Source organism: Colletotrichum orchidophilum, assembly GCF_001831195.1.
Source record: "Colletotrichum orchidophilum strain IMI 309357 chromosome Unknown Scaffold_211.1, whole genome shotgun sequence".
NCBI classification, from domain to species: Eukaryota; Fungi; Ascomycota; class Sordariomycetes; order Glomerellales; family Glomerellaceae; genus Colletotrichum; species Colletotrichum orchidophilum.
The window spans coordinates 1-25191 of record NW_019173167.1 but is presented as its reverse complement, the minus strand read 5'-3'; the positions used below and the strand labels follow the sequence as shown (position 1 = coordinate 25191).

Below are 25191 nucleotides of genomic sequence, written 5' to 3'. Positions count from 1 at the left end.
TCCCTAGTTCCTGTTTTTCTTTTTTCGCTTTTTTCGTAATTATCCTAGAAAAGTTACTATAGCCTACCATGGATGGGCTTTAGAGTATGTTGAAAAGAAATGGCTCAAAATCATGACTTGAAAAACGTTGACTTCGGTCTCGGTGTTGCAAAAAGCTTGCGATTATGAAGGTGATCAAGCGTGATGCTTGCTGAATGTCCACAAAGTTAAGACTTGGTTGGCAACAAACGATTTCGTCGGCATACGATTCGAGGCTCCGCAAAGCCGTGGATGAATACGACATTGAGGCTGACTAGAATAATGCATAGTGGTATAGCCATCTCCCCCCATCAACTCCAGACGTGATCTGTGCGGGATACCCTTGTCATCCCGTTTGTCAAAGCGATGGACAGTCGGGTCCTCCCGAGTGTGTGTGTGAGGGACCATACGGCTGGAACAGTCTTGTCCGAACTCCTCGGAGTTTATCCTTTCTCCATGGCCACCAAGACGGCGATGGCATTCTGACACTTTGTAGCAGGGTCATCTGAGTTCATTTGAGGGCTGCCCGTTAGCCGATACGTCGCCTAGTCACCTGCGATATAACTACAGACTGTTTTTTGTTCTTGTTATGTCGCGCGCGGCGCCCCGAGTTGATGGGGCTCCCCCCTTCCGGCACGAACGGCCGGCCGAAAGGGCCATTGATTTGGGCGCGGACACCGGGGAGGGCGAAGAGTGCGAAAACTCTAAACCGGGTTACGTGAGTCGTGATCCTGGACGACGCCTCCTATTTTCAGATTTTGGCTCCGCCCCGACGGTATGACTTGCAATTGACTCAATTCCAGCCCTTCGGTTCGCCGGCTGGGGAGAAAATTGACTGAGCAGGGGAGAGGGAGATGCAGGAACTCAAAGAACGGATTGTGTAGTATTTAATTACACGATTGTTCCCCTTGCCAAATCTAGACTTTCCTCTCTCCTTCACCGGTCAACAATCGTTCGCCTTTGGTTTCCCAAATCGCATCGTCTCTCACTCAGTCTCTCACTTTTCGTGTTTGTTTCCCCCCACACTCTTTATCTTACCAGTCATCACACCACATTCTTTTTGAAATTCCCGGTAAAGACACCGCCAAAATGCACTTCACCAACGCTCTCCTCGCCGCCGTTGCCGTCGCCGGCTCCGTCTCGGGCCTGGCCGTCCGCCAGACCCCAATCTGGCAAACCCTCCCGGCCACCCCGGCGCTCCCCAACCCCATCTCCACGGTCAAGACACCCATTAACGGCATCCAAATTTGGTTCCAAAAGTACAACGAAAAGGCCGGCGGCGTGCCCATTCTTGTGGCCCACGGCGGCCTCGGCTACTCTGCCTACTTTGGCGCCGTCATCACCCGCCTCATCGCCGCGGGCCACTATGTCATCGCCGTCGACCGCCGCGGCCACGGCCGCACGACCTACAACAAGGGCGACGTCTTCACCTACGACCAGATGGCCCTCGACACCCACGCCCTGCTCGAGGGCGCCGGCGTGACGTCCTACCATATCGTCGGATGGTCCGACGGCGGCAACACCGCTCTCGCGGCGCTGGTCAACCCCGTCACGGCCAAGCCCATCAACAAGGTCTTCCTCTTTGGCGCCACAGCCAACCCCTCCCAGTCCAACGTTACTTTCAGCGACACGGCCATCTTTTCCACCCTTGTCTCGCGCTGCGCGACCGAGTACGCCAGCCTCCAGCCCGGCGCCAACTTCACCGATTTCGCCACAAAAGTCTCGACGATGGAGAACACCCTGCCGCAGTTCACTGCCGCCCAGCTCAAGGCCATCCCCGGTGCCAAGATTATGATTGCCGGCGCCGAGCACGATGAGGCCGTCAACCTCGACGTCCCCGCTACCCTGAACAAGGCCATCCCCGGCAGCCGGCTCACCATACTCACCGGTGTCAGCCACTTTGCGCCCATGCAGGACCCCGTCCAGTTCACCAACGCTGTCACCGCCTTCTTCGCATCATAAGGGGAGAGCCTTGTTGGCTTGTGCGGTTGTGTAGTTTTGTTCCAATTTGGGTCTTCTGGTTTATAGAAAAAAAGGTCTCGGGACTCGGCGGAGGCATTTGTGTTTTAGAGAGAATAGAAAGCCATCGGCGTGGCATTGGTGAGACAGCTTGAATCCAACGATGAAGAGAATTGTGTTCCGAGCCCGATGCAGTGAAATGAGACGCATGCTGAGAGACTATTCTAAATAATCTTTGGACGGATACGTGTGCTCCCTGACCTCGAAGCGTTTCTTTCACGACTCCGATCAAGACCTGGCCGAGATCCAGAGATGAATTCAATTCGAGCTCGTCAAGACGCTGAAGCTAAAGGACCTTGTGGCCAAGGAGCTACGGCGGCGGTTTGCCAAGGAAAGCAGGGTACTGTTGTCAGGTGCCCAGCCTGACTAAAGGGGTTCACCAGGGCCCCTGCTGGTATAAAAGGGGTTACTTTACAATTCAATTACTAGGATAAGTAGTAATTCGTGGGCTGGAGATCAAAGTCATCAAGATCCTTCAACGTGTGTTGCGACATCAAGCTTTGCATAGATGTCGTACATGTTTGTTATGTTATTAGTTGAAACTCTCATTAACTCCGTCTCCACATATCACAAAGCGGTTAAAAGTCCATCTAAGCGAGCCTTCAAACTCGCCACGATTTAACGAGACGCCCAGTCGGCGGATTCTGCTTATCAACACCCTTGAACGGACATCATGTTGTAGAACCTGGGTCGAGCACGAAGTATGGTCGGACGATGACGCACGACAGCGAATTCGGCTTCTGACAATATGATTCTTCGGGCTGAAGCCTAGGATCATGTGTGCGCAAACGTCTTGTATGGCAAGTCTGTCTTAGGAGCACAAAAATAGCTAAATTCTCAGTACAATTTCAGAGTCCAATCTAGAAGGAAACGCCATTAACCTAATTTCACTTTTTAATACTTAACCGTCGGTCCCCAGAGATGAAGTCAAACTGTTCGGCCTAGAATGAGCAAATAACTATCGCGATTCTTTCCCAGACACAACCTCATATAGAGGGAAGGCATCTGGGTTCGCACTTCTGGTCGCCATGGAGCTTCGTCTTCTCCTTTGCAATTCCCACCAGAACCAAACTCCTGCAAGGAGGAAGGTGACAAACATCAAAGGAATAGTTACTTGAAGGAATCTTTCGAATGCAACCCCGGAAAACTTGACTCCATCTTGATATTTCACAACATTTGTGCTGAAGAAAGTCTAAAGTGTTTGTTAGAATTGCCAAAACTGTTGCTCATGGAGATGAATAGGCAGAGAAGAGTGGTTTCTTACACTGGAAAAAGTTGCTGGAAGGTAGATCAGTGTGACAACTGTCACGATGCGCATGGCAACTGCTTCTATGGCACTTCGATCGGCTTGGTCGTACATGCTCGCTGTGAGCTTTGATGCACCCAATGCTGCCTGGGCCTGCATGTGTTGAATGAGCTACAAAAGCATAATATTAGTAAAGGGAAAGTTGATTTGTGGATTGAACAACGTACGATTGCCTTCCTGTCTGCCACGATCTTGACCAAAACCTGGGCCCTAGAGATTTGCATTTGGGTGTCGTATATCATCTCATTGAGTTGAGATGCAAAATCATTCACCGCTTGTGTGCCAGCTTGGAGTTCACTGCTCGGAAAGTTCTGGTCCTTGACAAGTTCCATGTAGAATTTCCTCAGCATCGTCAAGATGTCGGCGTTCGACTCCATCACCATGATGGTTTCATTGGTCTTGTCTTCCCACTCTTGGACGATCCCCAGAGATTCAGAATCAAGTGTCTCCAAGTTCGACTTTTGTATGGAAATGATCTTGAGAGTCTGAGATGGTTTTCGGTTAAATTAAGGATAGAATTCAAGTTTCGTTGGCCCAAGCTTACCAGGTTATCGATGATTTCTTCAAGTGACTGCACGTTCCACCTCCATCCTGACGTCGCCCACCTCGCCAGAACAAGGTGTACCTCTAGAGATGACAACAGCGACTGCTCTGTAGTCCCGAATCTGGAAGAATGGTTCCGCTTCTCTGGGAAAAGCTCCTGGATAAGGCCTTTGACCACCGCGTGTGGATCTCCAAGTATCCAGTTCTGGACCCCGGATCCGACGTCGAACTGATGGTGGATAGCTGCTTGCCTGATTTTCCAGACCTTGTTGACCTCCTGTCCCGGTTGCTCAAATTTGAGTCCTACAGTCTTCAGGTTGTAGCAAATCTGAAATCTCCTCCCGCTTCGGCCCATATCTGGAATGCACGTCCCCGGTGCGGGATTGATGAGAACCTTTTCTGTTCTGAAGCCACTGAACCGGAGGTTTTTGTCTTCGCCATGTGGGGATCCATAGATATAGAGAAAGTCCAGAAACTGTGGCATGACTTGGTAAAAGGTCAAGAGACGCATCAACATCTCCGGTCGCGCTTCCAGAGGCGCCAAAGCGTTCTCGGCAATGAGGAATCTGAGCTCGAGTGTATTAGTGTTGCAGATTATCTACGTAACAGAGTGCCAAAAAAAAAAAAAAAAAAACTTACACAAAGCGGCATTTTTCGTCTCTCTTAAATGCCAACACTCTGGGAGACAGATCAAGGTTTCGTGGATTTGGTACGGTCAACTCGCCAAGAAGCTCTTTCAGATGGCCGTCGTTCAATACATTGTTTTTGCGGACTCCGCCAGCTCCAGTTATGTCGCGAATCGGGATCTTGGCCTTTTCATCGCTGACGAAGAGAGTTTCTCCCCGATCTATGAGTCTGTTCCTTTGGTCCAATAGACTGGCTCGTCCATACGAACTGGCTCTCACGTGGTTGAGCGGGTAGTTGTCTGATCCTAGGTAGGAGTCTCTAAACTCAGGCGGTACCTCAGTCTGCGTCGGTAGCTCAGTCGGCGGCGGCATGGTGGATGCAGGTCGAATAATCCAAACAATGGCCTATACAATAGGGTAGAATGAGCTTTGCAAATTGGGTCTGGCCGTGATCCATCCAAAGCACGGTATTAGCCGACTTTTTAGAAGATTTGATCCAAGTCGGAATCGAGATGGCAGGCAAGGAGAAAACATAGTCATGCGGGAAAAGCCCAGCAGCATCAGCCCACCAGGCTCTTTGCGAGGCGTCATTCACTGTGGCCTATCACACCAAGTAAGACAAGGCGGGCGGCTGCATGCTTTGCCAAGTCGTTCCACAAAAGCAATCTTCAGTCAGCCATGGAAGAATGCCCGAATTCTCGGCAAGTATCCGCAAGATTTGATTAACTGACCATCCGGCATGGAGTGTATCTGCGACTTCAGCGCAGGCGGCAGGTTTCCTAGCGCCAAACGGATTCCGAAGCCAGCGCCCGCCAGCGTGGTACACCGCTATCCGAGCTGAGCGAGCTTATAAGCGAGGTCGTCGCAAGTATCCCGAAGTGTCACAAGTGACTACGAGGGGCGGAGCTTCTCAGCCAGATTCATGATCATCATCTCTGTTGCATTGCAAAAGTGAGCTTTCATTAGGGATGTGTATCAAGTTGACTAATGAATTCTAATCCCAACCAAGATCATCTCCTATCTATTCTTAGGGATCCGGAGTGTATCTCTCGCGCCGCGCCTGCCTCAGCACATCGTTTGGATCCCTGTCTCTGAGATCATCGATTGCTCTTCTGTCGTCCTGCTTGAAGTCAGCATATTATGCAACAAAGCTTGCCACCAGGGAGCGCCATCATGGGCCATTAGTTCACTAACCTCTGTGAGGGGATGCGGCACGTGGAAAAAGTAAACGTCGTTGAGATGCTTCAACGTCCGGTCAGTAGAGAGACGTGCGTTTGGTCCTGGTCTACAGCAAACGAACCTGTTTTTCACTGAAGCCTCCACCGGTGGCGCTGACGTTGATTTCGTTCTCGAAACGCCTCACCAGCCATTCTTGCACTTTATGCCATCTCAAGTTATACGAGCTAACATGCTCTGAAATCCAGCCACTGGGAGGCTTCTGCGTTGGTTGAGGTCTCAGAAGCGGCTCGGGGTTCGCCGAACTTGCACTGCCTGCTTGGGTTGTATCGTTGTTGTTTGTCTGCGATGTCTGGCCGGCCCAGGTGATTTTCGGGTTTACCTCCCCACTCATCTTGCACCTACCTACCGGTGGGTTTCGAAGCAGTGAGTGAGAGCTAGAGTCGGTGCGTTTGAAGGCGCAGGGAAGTTTCGATCTGGCGAGGGGAAATCGAGGAGGTGAAGACGACCGGCCCCCTAAAGCTCGTGGAAGCTGCAAGGTAGTTTCTGAGGACTCGGCGGTACTTTAAACAAATTGCGGGAAGATGCCTCACAGAAAGCGAGGTCCGATGGCTCAGCGAGGCGTCTGAAAGCCACGGTGTGCGAAGAACCACAGGCTGCACGCCCTTCTCGGTTTGGCGCCATTTCGTCACTGATCCAAGTTGAGAATTGCTCGTCAACAAGGACCATGCGGATATCTTTTGAACATTAAGTTCTTGCCCTACACTGTCTGGAGCTGGCCATGGAAGGGAATGCTCTCAGAGACTTCCCCTGCCCCTGTGAGTGAACGCAAAGTTCCCGAGCATCTGAGGAAGACCCACACCACAGCCGGATAGATACGAAGCTGAGGCGTCTCTGATCGCTGATTCGGCCCTCTGACATGCGTTTGGACCCCCGTGTAGGGTGCTTCCAGCAGTTTGCCAAAACGAAAAGCCCCCCCCCCCCTCTCCCAAGCGCTGTGTACCACTGCTGATCTTTTTCCGTCTGATCTTGTTCAGTCTGCCCAGGGTAGTTTGGTCATGCCAGAGCCTTGTCATACACCACACAAGATACTCGTGGTTCGCATCTCCCCTGGAGATCACAGTCCGGGTCTGTCATACCCCTAGAAGTAGTGGCATGTAGGCAAAGGCTTCTTGCATGTACTGGAAAGATATCACAATCTCGAGGAGAGGAAAGAAGGCTCGCCTTGGTGGGTCTTTCTGCCATTGATGATTTTGATATGTTTCGATTTTCAAGCCGATGTGCGAGGCTTAGTATTATTCTAAATCTTCTTATTGGCTATTCATGGGTCAGTCTCTGGAGAGACGACTTGTCCCGGTTCGAACCACTATGCCAAGAGAAAGGTCCAAGTCATCAGAAATATTCAAGAGAATCTGTCACAAGGGTGTATGTGGCGGTTATTGCTGCCCGCAATCAACGGCGTCGTTTTTGCAACAGAAAGAAATAGATACATAGCCTCAGAAGTGTTCAAGAGAACCTGAACAATAGGTGTCGGTTGTTATTGATGCCGGTCAGCCGGCCAGTCTGCCGCATTTTTGGGAGGTTGACAAGCGCCCATTACTTGCCGAAGGAAACTGCAGCGTTCTCTGAAAGTGCTTGATGTCTCGATCTTCTGATGATTCCCTCCTCATCTCTTCCATTTCATCCAGTGTCCCGTCTTGGTCCAGCCTTTCTGCATATGTGCTTATGCTGCTTGAGCCCGTTCGTTTTCGCTTCCAACATCAACCCGTACTCGGCCTCCAGCAGAACGATCGTCAGAGAACCCGCGAAACGTCTTCGAAATCATTCCAGGATTCTCTGTGCGATAGTACCACCAGACTGTTACACCTGTGTAAGAGAGACGACGCCTACCTGATCCGCCTTCGGCAGCCGAAACGCTGTCTCACACCATGAGCGTCAATGTGCAATTTGACTACTCTGCCGAGTTCGATACAGCTGTCAACGAGTTCAAGACCATTCGAGCAGAAGAGACAAGAATCTCGAAATGCGGTGGAGAATTTGTCATCGTTGGGAATGTTACCCGTCGCCTCAAGACTAGGTCACCGTCCTGTCACAACAGGTTCCAAGACGATCTCGACAGGCTATGCCAGACTCACTGGCTTCGGCAAAATTTCATGCAACCGCCAACAATGCAATTGGAAGCTCTGGAAGGATATCTCTGTGTTTTCTACATACTGCTTGATATTGGTGCTCCATCGCAAATCGACGTCTTTCGCGAAAATGGCCTCAGCGACAACAAACTACCATTCGATAAGACAATTCTGAACTCGGATCGGATACGAGTGTGGTCTTTTGAGAAATTTTCCGACGCGTTTTTCGAGGTTCAACTAGCCTGGTGTCCGGTACAGTTCGAGCTTGGGATGAGAGAGAATTACTTCAACAGGATCATACCCGTTCTGGAGAAAACCGAGATCAAGCCTCATCGAGACGGTGGAGGACCGCGCAAGAACAACGCGTCTCTGTATTCGATTGAAGTTCCTGAAGAGATGGTTGGCCTGGAGCTGCAGAGGAAGATGGCCTCGGCACGGTTCAAACGCCAAGGGGACCCTTCCCAAGGTTTCGTGAGCCAAGCCCTGATGCTCGAGCCGTCGTCGGTTGAGGGTAACCACCTCATGACAATTGCTCAAGGCTCTAACATCGCCATATACAGCGATACAGATTTGCCCTCAAACAATTCGAGTTTGAGAGACCTCGCAATTTCCGAAACGAAGCCAACATGTCCGAATATCTCAGGGACAAAGACGGTATGGTCCAGTACATCGGATGGTACCAGGGACTTGAGACCGACGGCGAAGGAACCCAGCACGAGTATTACAACCTCGTTCTGGAACTCGGGGATTCAGACCTATACACTGTTTTCCGCACGTCAGAACCTCCCGTCTCACCGAAGGAGATCTCGAGTTTCTGGCACGCAATGTTTGGCGTTTCTGAGACGCTTGCCTCCATCTACAAACTTAGGCTCGGTGGTGTGGACTATGACACGTAAGCTCATCTGAAATGACTGGAACAATTCTTCGACTGCGGTGCTCAACTGAAACTCTTTATAGGTGGCATGCAGATATCAAACCTGAAAACATACTTCGCGTCGGCAACAGATTCAAGTTGGCGGATCTTGGAGAGGCTTACATCAAATTGTCCAATGCCGACAATCGGCGACAAGGGGCCAGAGTCACTGGGGGCACAAGAACCTATGGTCAGTATTTCTTATTAATAAAAGTCTTCTGCTATGTCGACCATGGAAAGTTCAGCTTGACTTACAATTGTGTCATAGGTGCTCCGGAAAAAGCGGCATATCTGGACAGCAGGAGTATGCAGGAGCCATCTATCACGCAAGCAAGTGATATATGGTCACTTGGCTGCGTGTTTCTTGTCGCAGCCATTTATGTCGCACTGGGACCCCAAGCGGTTTTGCAGTATGCAAGAATTCGAAGAGCTGGATTATTCGCCAGGACTGGAGAGATAAGCGACACATTCCACTACAACGACGCTGTCCTTCCTGAAGCGATTAAGGTGCCAAAATACATTCGAGTGGTGCTGAGGAAGACCGATATGTATACGGCCGCTGTGCTGGATATGGTTGACCAACACATGTTGGTTGCGGACCCTGAAGGAAGGTTTACGGCTGATCAAGTGCGAGATTGGTTCAAAGCACGATTTGGAACAATCTCCGACTGCAACTGAGGAAGTTCCAAGAGGGATTTGAACGTGAGTTCCGCTCGAAGTACTGAGTACGAGACTCCTCGTCGACGTCGCCACCATATCATGTCTCAGAGACGAGAGACTCCGGGGAGCGATTCTCGCTGACGAACAGCAGGTTTCAAGAGGCTTTTCGGCCCTCTCTTCATCTGCAAGAATTGTCGGCATCGCAGTACGGAACCCATGCAACTCAAGGCCCCAGACCTCCGCCCCGCTTATCTCTTCCCCGGCTTGGATCGAATCCTATGTCCTCAAGGCCGGATACCTAGTCAACCCCAACAACAGCCACCGATGACCACCGATGACGGCAGCGTCGTGGGGATTGCGTACAGAGTTTGGTCATGATGAGAATTCAACATTTCCTCGCGGAGAGGCCTCCCATGGATGTCGGAATTCCTTTTACCCGAATTGAGAATTCTACTCATGGTAGACTTCCCACCTTGTTCTTTCATTTTGAGTTGGTGGCTCTTCTGCTCTTGCAAGACTGGTTCTTCTGCTTTTTCAAAACTGGTATTGCACTTGGCGCTCGTTTCTCTTTTCTCTTTTCTCCAATTCTCATGACTTTCTGGCACGAATTAGACGAGTGTTTTTTACCCCGGTGTTTGTGCTTTCACTTCATATTCTTCTCCACGCTAGCTTTTAAAAGCATATGTTCATTGGAGATCCACGTGTTTCAATCTCACGCAGATTGAACACGACGAACTGGAGTTTGAAAAGGAATGCGTAATGACTCTCATGGGCTACTGTGGTTGGAGCTTTGGCGTTGTAAGACTTTGGTGGTTGCCAATCTGCATAAGATCGCAATGATTACTGCGTGTTCAAGGGCTTATGGGAATACATTATCTTTCATGTAGCTTCGATAGGTACCTTATGGAACATCAATTGCGATAAGGTTGGATTAATGTGATTGACGATATTGAATGTCAGGACGCGAGGTACTTTGCATTCAGCCCATCACTGTGGTAGGTAGGACCGTACCTAACTAAGGAAGGAAGGAAGGGGTGGAGGGGCAAAGTGGGGTAAGCGGTGAGAGCAAGTGCGCTGGACCCCTAAATTCTTATCGCTCTTTCTGCAATTCCTTATCGCAGTGACGCTAGGCCCAGCATAGGTAGAGCAGTTTCGTCAAGTCCCTGTTGTGCCAGGAAATTTTCCCTTTGACATCACTCGCCCTTCACCACGGCCTTCACAAATTTTCGCCGTGCGAGGACAGCAAGAACCGAAACCCCCAAAATTCGACATTATGGATCGCAGAGGAAGAGGTTCGAACCAGAAGCGCGGCCCCAGACGCGACCGCCGCGATGCGCCATACAACGAGTCCCCCAGATCGGGCCAGCCCGCGCCCGCCCCCGCCCCGGTAGCATCAGCAGCAGTAGCCGCCCAGTCAACGGCGCCGCCCCTCACCGAGCCCGTTCCCCAGGATACACCGAGATTCGCCGACATGGTCGGCGTTGACCCATCCCTGGTTCAGGCCATCACCCAAGACCTCAAGTTCGACCACATGATGCCCGTCCAGGCCGCCACCCTGGGCGAGCTCCTGCCCCCCAAGCGCGGCGACTGCCTCGTCCAGGCGAAGACCGGCACCGGCAAGACGATTGCCTTCCTCCTCCCCGCCATCCAGACTCTCATCACCAACAATCGCGGCCGCGGCGCCGGAATCTCCCTGCTCGTCATCTCCCCGACCCGCGAGCTCGCCATGCAGATCGCCAAGGAGGCTGAGGCCCTCCTGCAGCGCCTCAAGCAGTATCGCGTCTGCATCGCCATCGGAGGCACCAACAAGGACCGCGAGGAGAAGCAGATCCTCAACGGCTGCGATATCCTCATCGCCACCCCCGGCCGTCTCATCGATCACATGTCCAACGAGTACATCAAGGATGCCTTCCGCCACCTCGACACCCTCGTCCTCGACGAGGCTGATCGCCTCCTCGACATGGGCTTCATGCCTGCCCTCAAGGACATCGTCCGCGCCCTGCCCGACAAGACAAAGACCAACCGCCAGGGCATGCTCTTCTCCGCCACCATCGCCTCCCACGTCGAGCAGGTCGCCGGCCTGGTCCTCTCCCAGGGCTACAAGTTCATCTCCACCATCCCGGCCGGCGAGGCCAATACCCACGAGCGCGTGCCCCAGCACCTCATCAAAGTGCCCACCTTTGCCGCTGTCGCCCCCGCCATGGTCGGCGCCATCCGCGAGGAGGCCGCCCACGTCGGCCCGGACACCTTCAAGGCCATCATCTTCGCCCCCACGGCCGCCCTCGCCGACTTTTACGGCGACGTCCTCGCCAACGTGCCCGGCATGCCGCCCACCGCCGTGCTGCACTCCCGCATCTCCCAGAGCAAGCGCACGAAGACGACAAACGACTACCGCGACTCCAAATCCGGCATCCTCGTCGCTACGGACGTCATCGCCCGCGGCATGGACTTCCCCGGCGTCACCTCCGTCTTCCAGGTTGGCATCCCCGCCGACAAGGAGTCCTACATCCACCGCCTCGGCCGTACCGCCCGCGCCGGCGCCGAGGGTCGCGGCATCTTCATCGTCGCCGAGGTCGAGGGCTTCTTCCCGCAGTGGACCCTCAAGGAGATCACCTTTGAGACCCGCCCCGCCGACCTCTCGGCGGCCGAGGCGGTGTACGACATTGCGGAGCAGCGCATCGATGAGACGCAAAAGGCCAAGATCTATCAGGCTTGGCTGGGCTACTACAAGAACTGGATGAAGCCACTCAAGTGGGACAAGGAGCAGCTCGTCGCCGAGGGCAACACCTTTGCCCGCGACGCGCTCGCCTGCCCCGAGACGCCCGCGATCCAGAAGAGCACCATTGGCAAGATGGGTCTCCGCGGAACCAGAGGTTTGGTTGTTATTCCCGATGCGCCCAAGAGCCGGCACGGACACCGCGGAGGTGGTGGCGGCGGCGGCGGCGGCGAAGGCCGCAGCGCCGGTTCTGGTGGTCGTGGAGGTGGTGGCGGTGGTGGTGGTGGCGGCGGCGGCGGAGGAAGACGGGGTGGACGATTCTAGATCATCACACGGCTACCGTTCGTTGCCTTTACTTCCACTTTCTTTTTCTGAGGAGGGGCGGTTCTGAGCTTGTTTACAGCAACACTAACACATCTTTTGATACCCTCATACAACTGTCTACGACGGGGAACTACGGGGATTCGTATACCTGGGATACATCTGGGGGCATTGGTGGCCGGCGTTTTCGGTATACAAGGATGGATTTTCGGTATTAGAAGTTGGGGAAAAGTTCATCAGACCTGAGACGTCTGGTTATGAAGAAGAAAGAAAAAAACATAGAGAGACAACAGACCAAACACGGAGAGAGACTGAGAGAGCCTTGATGAAGTTCTCTCTCTACTCTTCACGTTTCATTCTGATCATCATTCATTCCAGTCAACTAACTCATGAGCTACATGTGATGTTGTTCTCCAAGAAACTTGATTTGAATCTTACCGACCCCGGCTGTTCCAAACGATAGACCTTGCACCGCACGCCATCCCCGCCCACACGCAGCCACAACCCGTCACTCCCACGCAAAGTCAAACCCGCACCTCTGCAGCACCGTTTCCCTGCGTCCCGTTTCCATCATGGATATGCACACTCCAATCCATCCCCTCCTCCACTCATCCTGCCTCCCACCCCCGGCTTCGGTGATCGGTCCAGCAGACACAAACGGCGGTCTCCGTCAACCCCGTCAAGGCCGTCGGGCCCGGCGAGATTAAACCTATCAGGGAACTTCTTTTTGGTCCAGCAAACCACCCCTCCCCCCCTGGCCAAAAAAAAAAAAAAAAAAAAAAAGGAAACAAAAGAAAGACAAAACGCCCGCAGCGCTTTGGTCGCATACATAACCCCTTTCCCCAAAGATTGCGCTTGAAATACCATCTACAGCGGGCTTCGGTGATGCCGACGAATGCAATCACCACCGCTGCCGCTGCCGCTGCCGCTGCCGCCGCACCCGCACCCGCATCATTAATCATGATTGTCAATCTATCCATCTGTCAAACGAAGCCATCTCCACGGAAAAACGCAATAGCCCCCCATCCGTCCTCCTTCATCATGAACCGTAGCCTCCTCCGGCACTGCGTCGACTCTCCTCTGCTACAGCCACCGTCTCGATCCCGGGCCTGTATAGTGTGTGCGTTCAAATGAGAAGCAGAACAAAAGTCCCAAAGAAGACAAAAGTAACAACAGATGACAAACAAAAAGGGAAAAAAAAGTTGGGACGGGATGGGATGTAGCAAGATGGAAAAAAAAGGGGGGTATGTGTGTGTACCGCATCACATCAGGGTCCAACCTCATCCGATGAAGAGCACGAAGAGCACGTAAACCACCCACCTCCACAGGACGCACCCGCAACCGGGACGTCGCAATAAGGACGTTCATGTTGCGGCCGGATCGAGGCCAAGTCTGTCGCGCACCGGTCAATAAGCGCAGATAGATGAGGGGAGTAAAAGCGTGATTAGGCAAATTGTTGAAGCCTAGACCTTTCCATTTATTGTCGCCGGTTATACATTGCGCACGTAGAATGCCGCTAGATTCAAAATCCCCAGGAGCACTCGCGTGAGCATCATCGCGGTGTCCGAGGTGTAAATGCTTGCTTCGAAATCCTTCCTTCTCCGGACCGCCCCCAAAAACAAAGAGATTGAAACCTTCGCCGGCGTTGAACCCCTAGTTCCCATTTTGCAAAAGCTGCCAGTTCAGCCCGTCCTTTCCCACTACTCCCCCTTTCCCTAGTCCAGATTGTTCAAGTAAGAGTACATTTGGCCAACCAGGCCTGAACCGTCCACCCGTCTGTCCAACGTCAACCAGCGTGGTAATAGGCCCATCATGTCCCTAACCACAGACCGACCCTGCCGCCGTTTGGGTATCCACCGTTCTTGTCTCCAGGTCTCCGAACGTCATAACCGCCATCGTCTCCTTGCTGGTGTTGTTGTTGCTGCTGCGGATTCAGCGCCGAGTTTTCTCCACCAACAGGTCCTCCGATAGGGCCGCCAGCACCGGTCGCCATCCGCTCGTGCATTAATATACCGCTTCCCATGTCTGGAAAGCCTTGCGTCTCTTCGCGGGAATTTGAGTAAGGTCCTGTATTATGGTCTGGGTATTCTCGCGGCCCCGTCCCACCGCTACTAGGGCTCCAAGCAGTGTCGAAGCCGGGCATGCCCATTGCCGCCATGTCGGAGGTGTTGCTTCGGGTCAGACCGAGGGGGCTCATAAGATCAACACTGCTCGCGTCCAGGTCCACCCCGCCCATGCCTCTGGTCATGCGATCAGCACCGAGGTCGATTCCCAATCCCATATTTGGTATACCAGAAGGATGCTGCATTGAGTTGCTGCCAAGATCTAGTTGTTGTTGCTGTTGTTGCTGTTGTCGTTGTCGTTGTTGTTGCTGTTGGTTATTGCCACTGTTCTCTTCGCTGTCGTCAAACACTTCGCCTACAACGCTGCCTCTTTGTTGCTGTTGTCCCCAGCCTTGTTCCATTAAGGGGTGCGCCTGACCCGCGGCAATCATTGCTGCGGCGGCTGAACTCATCCCAGACATGGCGGGGCTAAGTTGTGTTCTCATACTGCCTGGGTTCTCGCCAGCAGCGGTAAGCAGCTTCTCAGCGAACTGTTTTCGGGAGTTGTCGCTCGCGCTCAGTGTTCGCACGAAGAACTCAATCGGATCCAGACTTGCCCCCTTACGACCGCTGCCCAGCACGCCCATGTCGCCTGATGTGAAGTCCATGGTTGTCGAGAAGCCAACACTCTCGCACGCTCCCAACACATTAACGCACCATGTTCCGATTTCAAAAATCTTCTCCATGATGCCCATCCCGTGTACTTCAACAGCCTTACTGGGTAAGCTCGATAGAATCGAAGCCGTGTCGCGCGCAACTGTTAGAGGAAAAGAGAAACACATGCTGTTCCCGCCACCGACGCCGCTGCCTGACGACACCCCACCTCCCGAGTCGGCCGGGTCAGTCCAACTGAGAAGGCCCTGCCTCATAGATGACTGCCAAACAATAAGACGAAGCCATTGTTGTGTGATAAGTAGGTCTGCCTTTTGGATATCTGTCGGCTCTGGTGCGTTGGCATCTCTCGAGGCTGATGTTGCCCCGTAGGAACCCAGCAATTGCCCATGAGGCTGGGTTGGTGATGATCGCCCATGTGGGCGAAGGAACGCGGGAGGGAGGGAGAGAAGGTTTTGCAGGGCCAAAAACGTTGTTGCGCTGATGCGGGGATCGGACCCCTCATTCCACGCTGTCACGAACGATTCGTCCAGCGGAGTGTAGGATGAAACGAGCTGAAGGAAGCCGGCATGAATGTCTGGTCCCTCGTAAGGATGCCGTGTTGTTGGTAGCGACGGCGTTCTCTTGAATGTAATCGGTTTATTGCGGAGGATCGCAAAGGACCTAAGTAGCGCGAGACGTGTTAGTACCTCAATTGTGCCTGCCACGTTACCCCTCACATCGGCCCAGCGACTACTCGTTACTTACCTTTCCGTAACGAAGAGGATCCAAAACACTCTTTGTCGGCATAGTGTTTCCTCACAACTGAGTCCATAGTACGTCGAATCGTCCTGCAGCCCGAGGTCCTGCGCGTTGGTCAACGCCTCCCGCAAGTAGTACCACGATTTGCGCGATTGGTTGATCTCAAAGAAGGATGTGCTCAGGTAAAACGAAGAAATCACTGCGGACAGGGACAAATCCTCGAGGAAGTCGTACGTCTGCCTCGTAGAAATGGTCTCGTCCAGGAAGAAGCGGCCGACAACTTCCCAGGACGTAGGTCCAGGTGCACCGATGCTTTTACCAGACATGTGCATCGACGTCAGCGCGCACAGGGCGTAGATGAGATTCTTTTCACTGGGCGCCATGGGTCGGTTTATCGTTTCGCGGACGGTCGGCATATAAATGAGTGGCATGATGGGGTAAATGTGCTCGTAGTATAGCTCGACCAGCTGGGGGATCATGTGGAAGTAGCTCCTCGTTCTCGGTCGTAGTTCGTCGCTCGAGAACATGCCTCCGGGTTCCGGCACATTGCCATGTCCCGGATTCGAGGTGACGGCGGCCCAGAAGCTCGGCGGGGTCGATGCTGCGGACGCGTTGGATGAATGTTGAGATGTCGCTTCGCCGAGGTCGCTACCGCTCATCCCAATGTCGACGCTGTCTAGGTTCAGCGGTGGGCATGCTGCTGATAACCGACGCCGCACATACTCTGTTGGACTCTCGAGCGCAGTTTCTGCATTGAAAGATTTTTGAACTTGAGGTCGTTGCAGCTTTGTTTGGGACGACTCCCTTGCGCGCAACTCATTTATGACCCGCCCATGGCCGCGCTTCGGTCCCCTCTTCTTGGGGACATGTTCGCGCTTGCAGGTGAGTGAAGCGTGTACGCATTGCTCACAGGGGAACTTGCCATCGCAGCGAATTCCTACGGCTAGTTAGTTTGTAGGTCCATCGCAAAAGACGTGAATAATGAAAGACGTGGCAAGAGACTTGAGTTGCGGACATGATGTGAGCAGTGATGACGTGCAACAGCAACAACAACAGCAGCAGCAGCAGCAACAGTGGCTAAGGTGGGATGGTACCATGAAGCCGGCAAATGGACTGTCCGGGCGGCAGACTGCTTGGAAGAGGGAGGATCGCACGAAAGTTCATGAACGCGACGGCCGGCAGGGGATAGAAATTAAGATACGACGATAACGTGTTGAGGGATGTGGAATAGCATACTTCTCCGTCGACAGTGATCGCATACTGTCCGCTTGGGCGGCGCTGACTGTTGGTGGTGGTACTGACTTTTGGTGTTAACCGTGGCGGCGGCGGCGGTGGTGTTCGAGCCTGGTGATTCGGCCTTCACTTCTGCAGAGCCCGCTCTGCTCGCAGCATTTCTCGCGGTATCTGTGTCGTCCATCACTCAAAACATGACGCAATAAGAATGAGGGAACAGTCGAGAGAAGAAGAGGGCAGAGACAGGACTCTCGTCACAGGGGTGCCGGCCGTTAAGAGTTTGAGCGAGGAATTTCGCGGTGGAGTGATGGTTTGTCGCAGTCCAGCAGAAAAAGCAGTGCAGTGCAGTGCAGAGGCAGAGCCTTTCTGTAATGGAGCAACAAGCCTCGACTCGGACAGCGCTGCAGCCCAGCCTCCCCCTGGTCAAAAAGCCAGTTCCAGTCCACTCTCGGCCGCCTCAGCCCCTCACCGGCAAGGGAAGAGGAAGGGGGTAGGAAGCTAAGGTAAGGTAGGGTCGGTAAGGTGTGGTCTAGCTGTGAGGTGAGGCACGTAGGGTAGTGTAGGTAGCGTAGCGTAGCGTCTCGTCTGTCGGCGCCTCATCAGTCGAGGTGTCGGTAGCTGGGTGGTGGATAGCGTCGAGGTCGTCTTGTTGGTCGTCGCTAGCGCGTGAGGTGTTGGTTGCTTCACACTCCGTCCGTGTCCGATGTCGTGCGCTCGATGACCGTCGGGATCTGCTGCCTGCGTCTGCTGTCCGGGTCTGTCCTGTTTTGATCTTGTCTCGTCTGGCCGTCCAGTGTCTGGTCTTTCGTTGCGGGTGCGGCGTGCGGCGCGGCTTGCAGCTTGCCTGTGCAAATGCGGGGAAAAAAGGAACGACAGTTCGAGGCGAATGGGACGCGGAGAGAATGGGGGAAAGAGGAGGGGCCAAGAGCAAAAGGAGGGTGCTGCCGTTTCCGTGCTGTCAAGGAAAGGTTGTCTTGTGAGTCAGCTGATGAAAGACGAATGAGTGGAAGATGGTCGTGGACCCAATCGACGGATGGCTTTAGAGACGATGTGCGGGGGAAAAAGGTCGAGGCCAATCAACTTTGGATGAGCTGCACATCGGCCGGCACCAGCTCAAAATAAGGCAAATGGCCAGAAGAAACGAGGGAACAAATAAGTCGTCCAAGACGTTCGAGTCCGTGGTGCCCCTTCCCTCGTTTGGGGCTTCAGCTGAGCTCTTCTGTCCCAAGTTTGCCAGGGACCTGCAGCTATTTTGGATCAAAATCAAATCTGCGGCGCTATTCCGGCCCATCTGCGAACGGAGCCATTTGTCTGGCTCCTGGAGACGTGCCCGGCATCCGCCCGCTCATGCCAGGGTCCATCAAAAATCCTCCACTGAGGACCGTCGAGCGGAGCTAACCGCAGGCACCATCCCCCGCCGTTATGGACCACATGTGCGAGCTTTGTTCGTGACCGCAGCCAGGGAGCCCCCCAGGGCAACCGCGTCGTGCTCGTCAGGGACTCAAGCTCGACTCAAGCTCGAGAGATTCAAGATGCTTAATTCTGTCCTGGGGTGTCCAAACTCTGCTCGCCATGCCACGTTTCGCCCTCGTTCCGGCAATCTGTCCCCGAGGCCTTTGAATCACTTGATGGTACGGATACAACTGGCCTGACTCTGGTCTGGGGCTGCCGCATCATGCCGCTTCTATGGAATGTTCTTCGTACGTGGCCATCGCCGGAGGCTTGAGTCCGCAACCAGGCGCGCGTTCGCGTTGCATCAGATGTCAAGTCAAATGCGGAACTTCCCAGGCTTCTTGATTATCGTTGTCTACCTTGCATACACGGCGACTCGATGCAATTTGCGCGGTTGAGGCGGTTGGTAGACGGTATAGTGTCGCCGATCTGTCCCCCTCCAATACGACTCAATGCCTGTCGATTTGCAGCTGTCGAAATCTTGTACGTGCTCAAATGAGGGGATTTCCGGGGTCCTGAACATTCCAGAACGATCCGATTCAGGGAAATTGCTCTGATGCCGGCGGCATCCATATCAACGGCCCCTGGCATGATGCGGAGGTGGCTCATCGAACTGTAAAGACAAGGCAGGGGTCGCCCAGCCAGACTATCAATTACTCTTGGACGACTGTGTTGTCAAAAGCTTAGTATCATAGCGTTCCGACAAAGTTGGGGTCTGCTTGGAAACCCATATCGAGTCCCGGAGTCACCGATGAGTGCGGCGACTGCAATATCGACAACCTGTTGACGGTTAGCTGCGGTTGATCGGGTCCTTCACAACAAAAAGAACGGCACACGCGGGCCTCATCCGCCTTGCGATGCAAAGAATTGACTTTGGGTGATTTGTCGACAAATAAAGTCATGTCTGCTGGTGCGTGCTCCTGGCGAGGCCGAGAAGAGCAGGGCGATGGGTTTGGCGTTTCTCTTCCAGCGGTGGCGAGTCGCGACAGAGTCGAGAGCAAAAGAGTGGGTACCGGAGTTGGCAGGAATCTCCTGTACCGTCTTGAACCAATATGAGAAACCCTCAAGTGGCTTGATGGTCATGTCTTGCGAAATCATGGTTCAGACCGAGCAAAGCGGCCGGCCGACCGAAAACGCCGGTCACCGTACGTATGCCGTCACAGGGTTTGTCGCTATCTCCCCGAGCCGACTCGGGCGAGGGCATAATGGTTCTGCTTGGAAGGGGTCGGTCGTAGGATTAACGCCTTGTCGTCCTATCTACGTGGTTAGAAGTCTATAAAATGCTGCCCAGCTGAGGCTGTCATGAGCGATGGGCAGTCGGAAATCTCTTCTTCCAGCTGGCAATATCGCTAAGACTACCTCAATCGGAGCATGAACTTTGTCAACGGGCGCTACCGCCCAATGTATCCTCCACTCATATCGACACTCTCCCTGTCTGCAGTATATTTCCTAACCCAGAGGTTGCATTTCGAGGGGCGTACCAGGCCCTCGGGTCGAGTGGATAAATTTGTAGGTTGAACGTTGAACAACTGGACGCTTGGACGACTTCGCGGTAGCCTCGAACCTGGATCGATGTCGAAGAGAATATGTGTGGCCGCATGGCGGTAGTAAGCATCCTGCCAACGAATTTTCCGGTCCCGGACTTGCTTCAAAACATACAACAAGCCCGAAAAATGCTTCGGGATATGGTACTAGCCCGAACCTGGGATGTAAGTAGAAGTCAAGACCACGATTTGCAGCCACAATGTAGCTCAGTCAAATCTAGTTGACGAAGGTTCAGCAGCCAGAAACGTTGTCAAGTCGGCAGTCTGCCATTCTACCACAACGGGGCGCAGGGGGGAAATGCCGATCGCACTTTGCTGCACCTTGCAGGTGCCGATTCTGAATGACCGGTCTGTGACTCCGAGAGGGTGGTTGTGCCCCTGAACTGATGATACCGAAGAACTGGTCCCAGCAGAACGGTTATGCCCTGATTAGAATCCCCCAACTCATTTCGCAATCCTGGAGAAGCTGAAGACGTGACAGCTTGGCTACGCCTAACCAGAACAGAAAGCAAATTTCGAAGCCAAGACTTCAGGGTCGACCGCTCACGAACTCTCATAGAATTGCTTGCATTGCTGGGCCGTATCGCGTCAAGCTGCGATTGATAGAGACTCGAAAGGCGCTCGGCACCGCCTGCCCGCCAAGGGACTCAACAATGGATCATGATTGAAATTTGGTCCTCGGCGAGATTGGGAATGAGGATGAAAAAAGTCAGAGGAGTGGGTGCAGATCGCAGATATTCTGCCTCGACTATCATGTGGTTCTGGTAACAGATAGGAGACGGAATTCTGTGCGGTGTCTGCCTCATTCTGAGATGTAAGGCAAGTAAGGTAAGGTAGGTGCTCTGCGCAGTGCCTCCTTCTCACAACACGGACTCTTCTCACAACACGGAAGGAGACAACAAGCTGTTGCCACCAATCGGGCCGGCAAGTGGGATGCCGGAAGGTGCCTTCCTGGGCCGGGCCAGAAAACCTCACGTACCCATCATCGCGTTGAGGCAGGCGCTATGCCGTAGCCTTCAGAGCTCTGGATGTCAGGTGTGGGACAAGACTCGCCGAGAAAACACCCAGGTCTGGCGGGGGTGCATACCGACTCAGGTACTGTCGTGGGTATGGAAGAAACTTGTGGCCATGTAAGCCACATAGGGGGTTTGAGTAATCACAAAGAAGTGGCTACAGGCAGAAGTCTTGGCGTCCCTTGAGGCGAGACAAGAATGTTGGCCCGCACCGATTGGAGTGTAAACCGATTGTGGATGTACACATTCGACACTATGCATTTTCATCACCGCATATCCGTACTTTTGGTCTTCAATACAGGCATCTTCTTATGCAGGGCTACTTCGTGTGACCAAGTGCGAACAAGATGGAACTAGATGGAACTAGACTGCTCATTTCCCTCTCCACGCACGCGACCAAGAGTCAAGATAAGACGGCATTGGCCGCAGAGCACACAATGATAGAGCCATACCTCGTGGGGTTCCCTCGATGCGAGGAAGCTAACTCGAGACCATGATCCTGGAGAACTCTTTGCAGCCCAACTAATGTGAACCTAGTTCTAGCCTAGCCAATTCGGAACTGGTCCAAAGCATTCCCCTTTCTGGATGACGGGACGCGGTGCTGGTTGCTTCGGCCAACGGCTTTGCAGGGAATTGTCTGAATGGAGACCCCAAGCTCGGGTGTAACAGCAGTTGCTCTGACACGGCCACGTGCTCAGACGATCTCTCTGTCTTGCCCTTGGCTTCCTTCTGAACTTGAGCCATCTCGGGGTGAAGCAATCTGTTATCGTCATGTTGCAAATTCATATACGATTTTGGTCCCGAATAGTCCGCAGGCCGAGCAAGGAGTGGCTTCCGGAGAGACTGGTGTCAGCAGACAATCGAAAACGTTCCCAAAGTACCGCAAATGTAAGTAAAGGCTCTTGAAAACAGCAGCAAGTAGTTGAACAGACTCTCGAGAGCACGAGAGCAAACGTGTGGTCCTCCGTATCATTCGGTGTACCAATACACAAGAAAACATCCCAAACGCCGATCCTGGGCCATCAAATCAGGGCACATCACTAAAGCTCCTCCTTGAAGAACTGCTCCTCGCTGCCCTCCTGCTGTTGATCCTGCTTTTGGTCCTTCTGCTGCTGCTGCTGCTGCTGCTTCTTCTCCTCGCCCCCCTCGACAATCTTCTTCTTCTTCCTCTTCCCCTTCGCCTCCTCACCGTCCTCACCCTCTGCGCCGTGGTCAACAATGCCCTGGATCTCTCTGGGCACGCCCGGCTGCTCGACAACCTCGAGCTTCCACCCCTTGTCGCCGGCAATGCGCTCCAGCTCAGCCCGCATCTCCTCGACAAGCTCGGGGCTCAGGTCCAGCTTCTTGAGCTCGTCCTCGTCGAGGATCTCCGTCGCGCCGCCCTCGGCTTTGCTCTTGGCGCTGGCAATGATCTCAACCAGCGGGCCGTGGCCGCGTCCGGGCAGGTAGCTGCGCGGCGGCGTGAGCTTGGTCGGCGGCTTGCCCTCCTCGTCCGCGTCGCCGAGCACGTTACGCGCGCCGACGATGACGCCGCCCACGTTGACGCCCTTCTGAGCATTGTCTCTCACGTTGGGGTCTTGCTGTGCCTGCTTCAACAGTTCCTCCGCCTCCTTTTCGTCCGTCGCCGCGGCACTCTCCTGTTTGCCGGTCATGGATTCCTCAGCTTCCAAGGTCTTCCGGTGATGCCAATCAGCCTGCGCGGCGGGGTCGTCGGAGGGGAGGATGAGCTGGCAGCTGATTGGGTTCGCGCTCGTAGCCCTAGGCGGGAGGAAGGCGACGTCGTGGCACAGGCGCGGAGTATGGACAACCATGAGGTAGGCGCACGTTGTGACCTCCTTGATCCATCCTATGCGATCCCCCTTCATGCCCGGCACACAGTGATACTGCACCTCGATCGTCCGGTCGCGGCCCGTCAGGTCGCAGACAGTGCCTCCTTCCATCTTCTGCACGAGATATCGCTGGTCACCCTTGATTTGCAGATCCGTGTTGGCTGGGGGGTTTCCTGACTTTGTCGTCTGCTTTTGTTGCTGCTCCTGGCCTTGTGTCTGCTGCCGCTGGCTGGGCGACTTCTGTACCCTGCCAAGGACGTACTCGGCCGTGTGGGGATCGCGGACGGGCGGCTGCCCGTTGGAGACCGTCGGGAGGGCGTGGAACTGGACAATCTCGCGGTTATAGCAGAAGCTGTAGCTCCACCAGCCGGACATGAAGTACAGACAGTTGCCGTCTAGCTCGTCTAGCAGCTCCCACCCGTGGGCCGAAGCCTTTGCCAGCTCGCGTGCCTCCTCCTGCTTCGCGAGCTCCGTCGCCGTGTGGTTCTCGGGGGTTTGGGGCTCCAGAATGGGTATCGAGCAGAGGTACTTTGCCGCAGCCGTGTTCATGAGCTCATATCGCTCAAGGGCCTCAGACGAGCGACCATTGTCGGCGTCAGTGGCCTCCCGGACGTTCTGCGAGACGTCGGAGGTTGTCGAGAACTCCGCCGAGTAGGTAGAATGCGGGTTCGCGCGGTCCAGTAAGGCCTGCGCTTCGTGTTCTAGTATGAAGGATTCCGAAAATACTATCTCGTACTGCGCGCGCACATTGTCAGTTTGACTGCCAGAGCTTCCCTTTGTTGGGCTTGAACTAGGGATCGGACGAACCTGGGGATATGCCACGAGGTCATCGTGGATGCTGAAGCCAGGGTGACGGGCCCCGCACAGTTGGGCTGTTGCCAGCAAAACTAGATTGAAACGGCGCATCGTGCCGCGTGATTGAACGTTTGCTCACATGCAGAGGAAAATGGAGTTGTGGTGGTGAGGTGCCGATGTTCGTGTGGCCACCTCGAAGCTGCTTAGACAATCGCGCCGCGCATTGGCTACCGTGGTTCCGTAGCTCACAGGTGTCATCTACTACGAACAGCAGGGTCCAGCCGAGATAAGATCGCCGGTGTTTTGCCGGTGGGGATGCTCCGAGAACGCCAGTGGTCACGTGCCATTGGCTGTTAGTGGACTTCCATCAAAGTTGACAACCGACTTGCGGACTCAATGAAATTCCATATCTCAGTCCTGTTGTTGTCAGTGTCACAAGGAAACACCATTTGCCGATTCTGGGCACATTAAGCGAACATCAGCAGCTACAAGTGGCGGGTGTACAATAGAGAACTTGGAATCTCAATACACTGCTGGTGGAGACGACTGCCTCGAGGGGAGAATAGATTGCAGTGAAAGGAGGTTGCCTCCAGGGAGCCTTCTATCATGGCACTGAAGCTGAAATGGGAACATATCATGCCTGGGCGGACGACTTTGGCGAACCATATATCCATGCCGCGCAGCATGGTCTATATCCCGCGCTGAATCCATAGGCACTCAAAGTCAATGAGTCAGAGGTCATCAGCCCGGACGGCCGCATCGCCTTATTTCCAGTCCTCGATTCATAGATTCATCACGACGCAGGGTTGCCCAGCTATTCTCCTACATCGGGCATGCGACTTGTTGACTGTCAGTTTAGCGACACGAACGATATTCTATCAACAAACATCAAAGCTGGCCGAGAGCCCTTCGTAATTAGTAGCCGTATAGCTGCGACATATGTAGAGTTTTGACTGCCTAGTACCTGCTGTACCGTTGTTCAGATTTAGTAGAATCAAATTTACTTTTCAGGTTCTTATCTCAAAGTCACAAGAAGGCTCGTCCCGGCCCACGAGGACAGTGAGCCACCTGCTCACCTCTGCTGAAAATATAATTGCAGTGCAGTGGGCCCATAGCTAACTCTCTCGTGCAACGCGGGTAGCAAATACTCGGGGACCTGCTCTCCTAGGAGAGCAGCCTCATGCAGAACGTCCCCAAGCCACAAAGAAGCATAGGCGACGACCATCCTGTCACGGCGATATCACTGAGGCTCTGCGCCCACATGCCAAGTTCCAAACCGCACTGTCTAGCCGTAGCAGGCACTCGTCTACTGCTGTATTGGAGTGGGCCGAAGTGCCGGTAAGGTGTTGAGCCAGGTGCGTGTCGTAGATCTTTTCTATAATACCGCCGGAAAGAATGTATGCTGAGCTCGATAAAAAGCCGGATATTGACGAGAGATGATTT

The 25191-nt window shown here is 53.8% G+C and overlaps 7 protein-coding genes across 7 annotated transcripts; 3 read left to right on the top strand and 4 right to left on the bottom strand.

The window, feature by feature from the left end:
* Positions 1-1107: 1107 nt before the first annotated feature.
* On the top strand, positions 1108-1980 carry CORC01_13754 (uncharacterized protein; the record flags this gene model as incomplete). The annotated part of the gene is made up of 1 exon (XM_022625370.1): positions 1108-1980. One exon carries the CDS (start codon positions 1108-1110, stop codon positions 1978-1980), a length of 873 nt encoding a protein of 290 aa, XP_022468119.1.
* Positions 1981-2995: 1015 nt separating this feature from the next.
* On the bottom strand, positions 2996-4884 carry CORC01_13753 (uncharacterized protein; the record flags this gene model as incomplete). Its single annotated transcript, XM_022625369.1, has 5 exons — positions 2996-3229; positions 3302-3454; positions 3511-3828; positions 3888-4452; positions 4526-4884. 5 exons carry the CDS (start codon positions 4882-4884, stop codon positions 2996-2998), a joined length of 1629 nt encoding a protein of 542 aa, XP_022468118.1.
* Positions 4885-5539: 655 nt separating this feature from the next.
* Positions 5540-6082, bottom strand: CORC01_13752 (uncharacterized protein; the record flags this gene model as incomplete). The annotated part of the gene is made up of 3 exons (XM_022625368.1): positions 5540-5632; positions 5707-5754; positions 5813-6082. 3 exons carry the CDS (start codon positions 6080-6082, stop codon positions 5540-5542), a joined length of 411 nt encoding a protein of 136 aa, XP_022468117.1.
* Positions 6083-7616: 1534 nt separating this feature from the next.
* Positions 7617-9408, top strand: CORC01_13751 (uncharacterized protein; the record flags this gene model as incomplete). Its single annotated transcript, XM_022625367.1, has 4 exons — positions 7617-8288; positions 8378-8709; positions 8775-8920; positions 8999-9408. 4 exons carry the CDS (start codon positions 7617-7619, stop codon positions 9406-9408), a joined length of 1560 nt encoding a protein of 519 aa, XP_022468116.1.
* Positions 9409-10663: 1255 nt separating this feature from the next.
* CORC01_13750 (DEAD/DEAH box helicase) lies at positions 10664-12430 on the top strand (the record flags this gene model as incomplete). The annotated part of the gene is made up of 1 exon (XM_022625366.1): positions 10664-12430. One exon carries the CDS (start codon positions 10664-10666, stop codon positions 12428-12430), a length of 1767 nt encoding a protein of 588 aa, XP_022468115.1.
* A 1807-nt stretch (positions 12431-14237) lies between these two features.
* Positions 14238-17299, bottom strand: CORC01_13749 (fungal specific transcription factor domain-containing protein; the record flags this gene model as incomplete). Its single annotated transcript, XM_022625365.1, has 4 exons — positions 14238-15804; positions 15889-16554; positions 16606-16819; positions 17119-17299. 4 exons carry the CDS (start codon positions 17297-17299, stop codon positions 14238-14240), a joined length of 2628 nt encoding a protein of 875 aa, XP_022468114.1.
* Positions 17300-22164: 4865 nt separating this feature from the next.
* On the bottom strand, positions 22165-23859 carry CORC01_13748 (glucosidase II beta subunit-like protein; the record flags this gene model as incomplete). Its single annotated transcript, XM_022625364.1, has 1 exon — positions 22165-23859. The coding sequence occupies one exon, from the start codon at positions 23857-23859 to the stop codon at positions 22165-22167; it is 1695 nt and encodes a 564-aa protein (XP_022468113.1).
* Positions 23860-25191: the final 1332 nt, after the last annotated feature.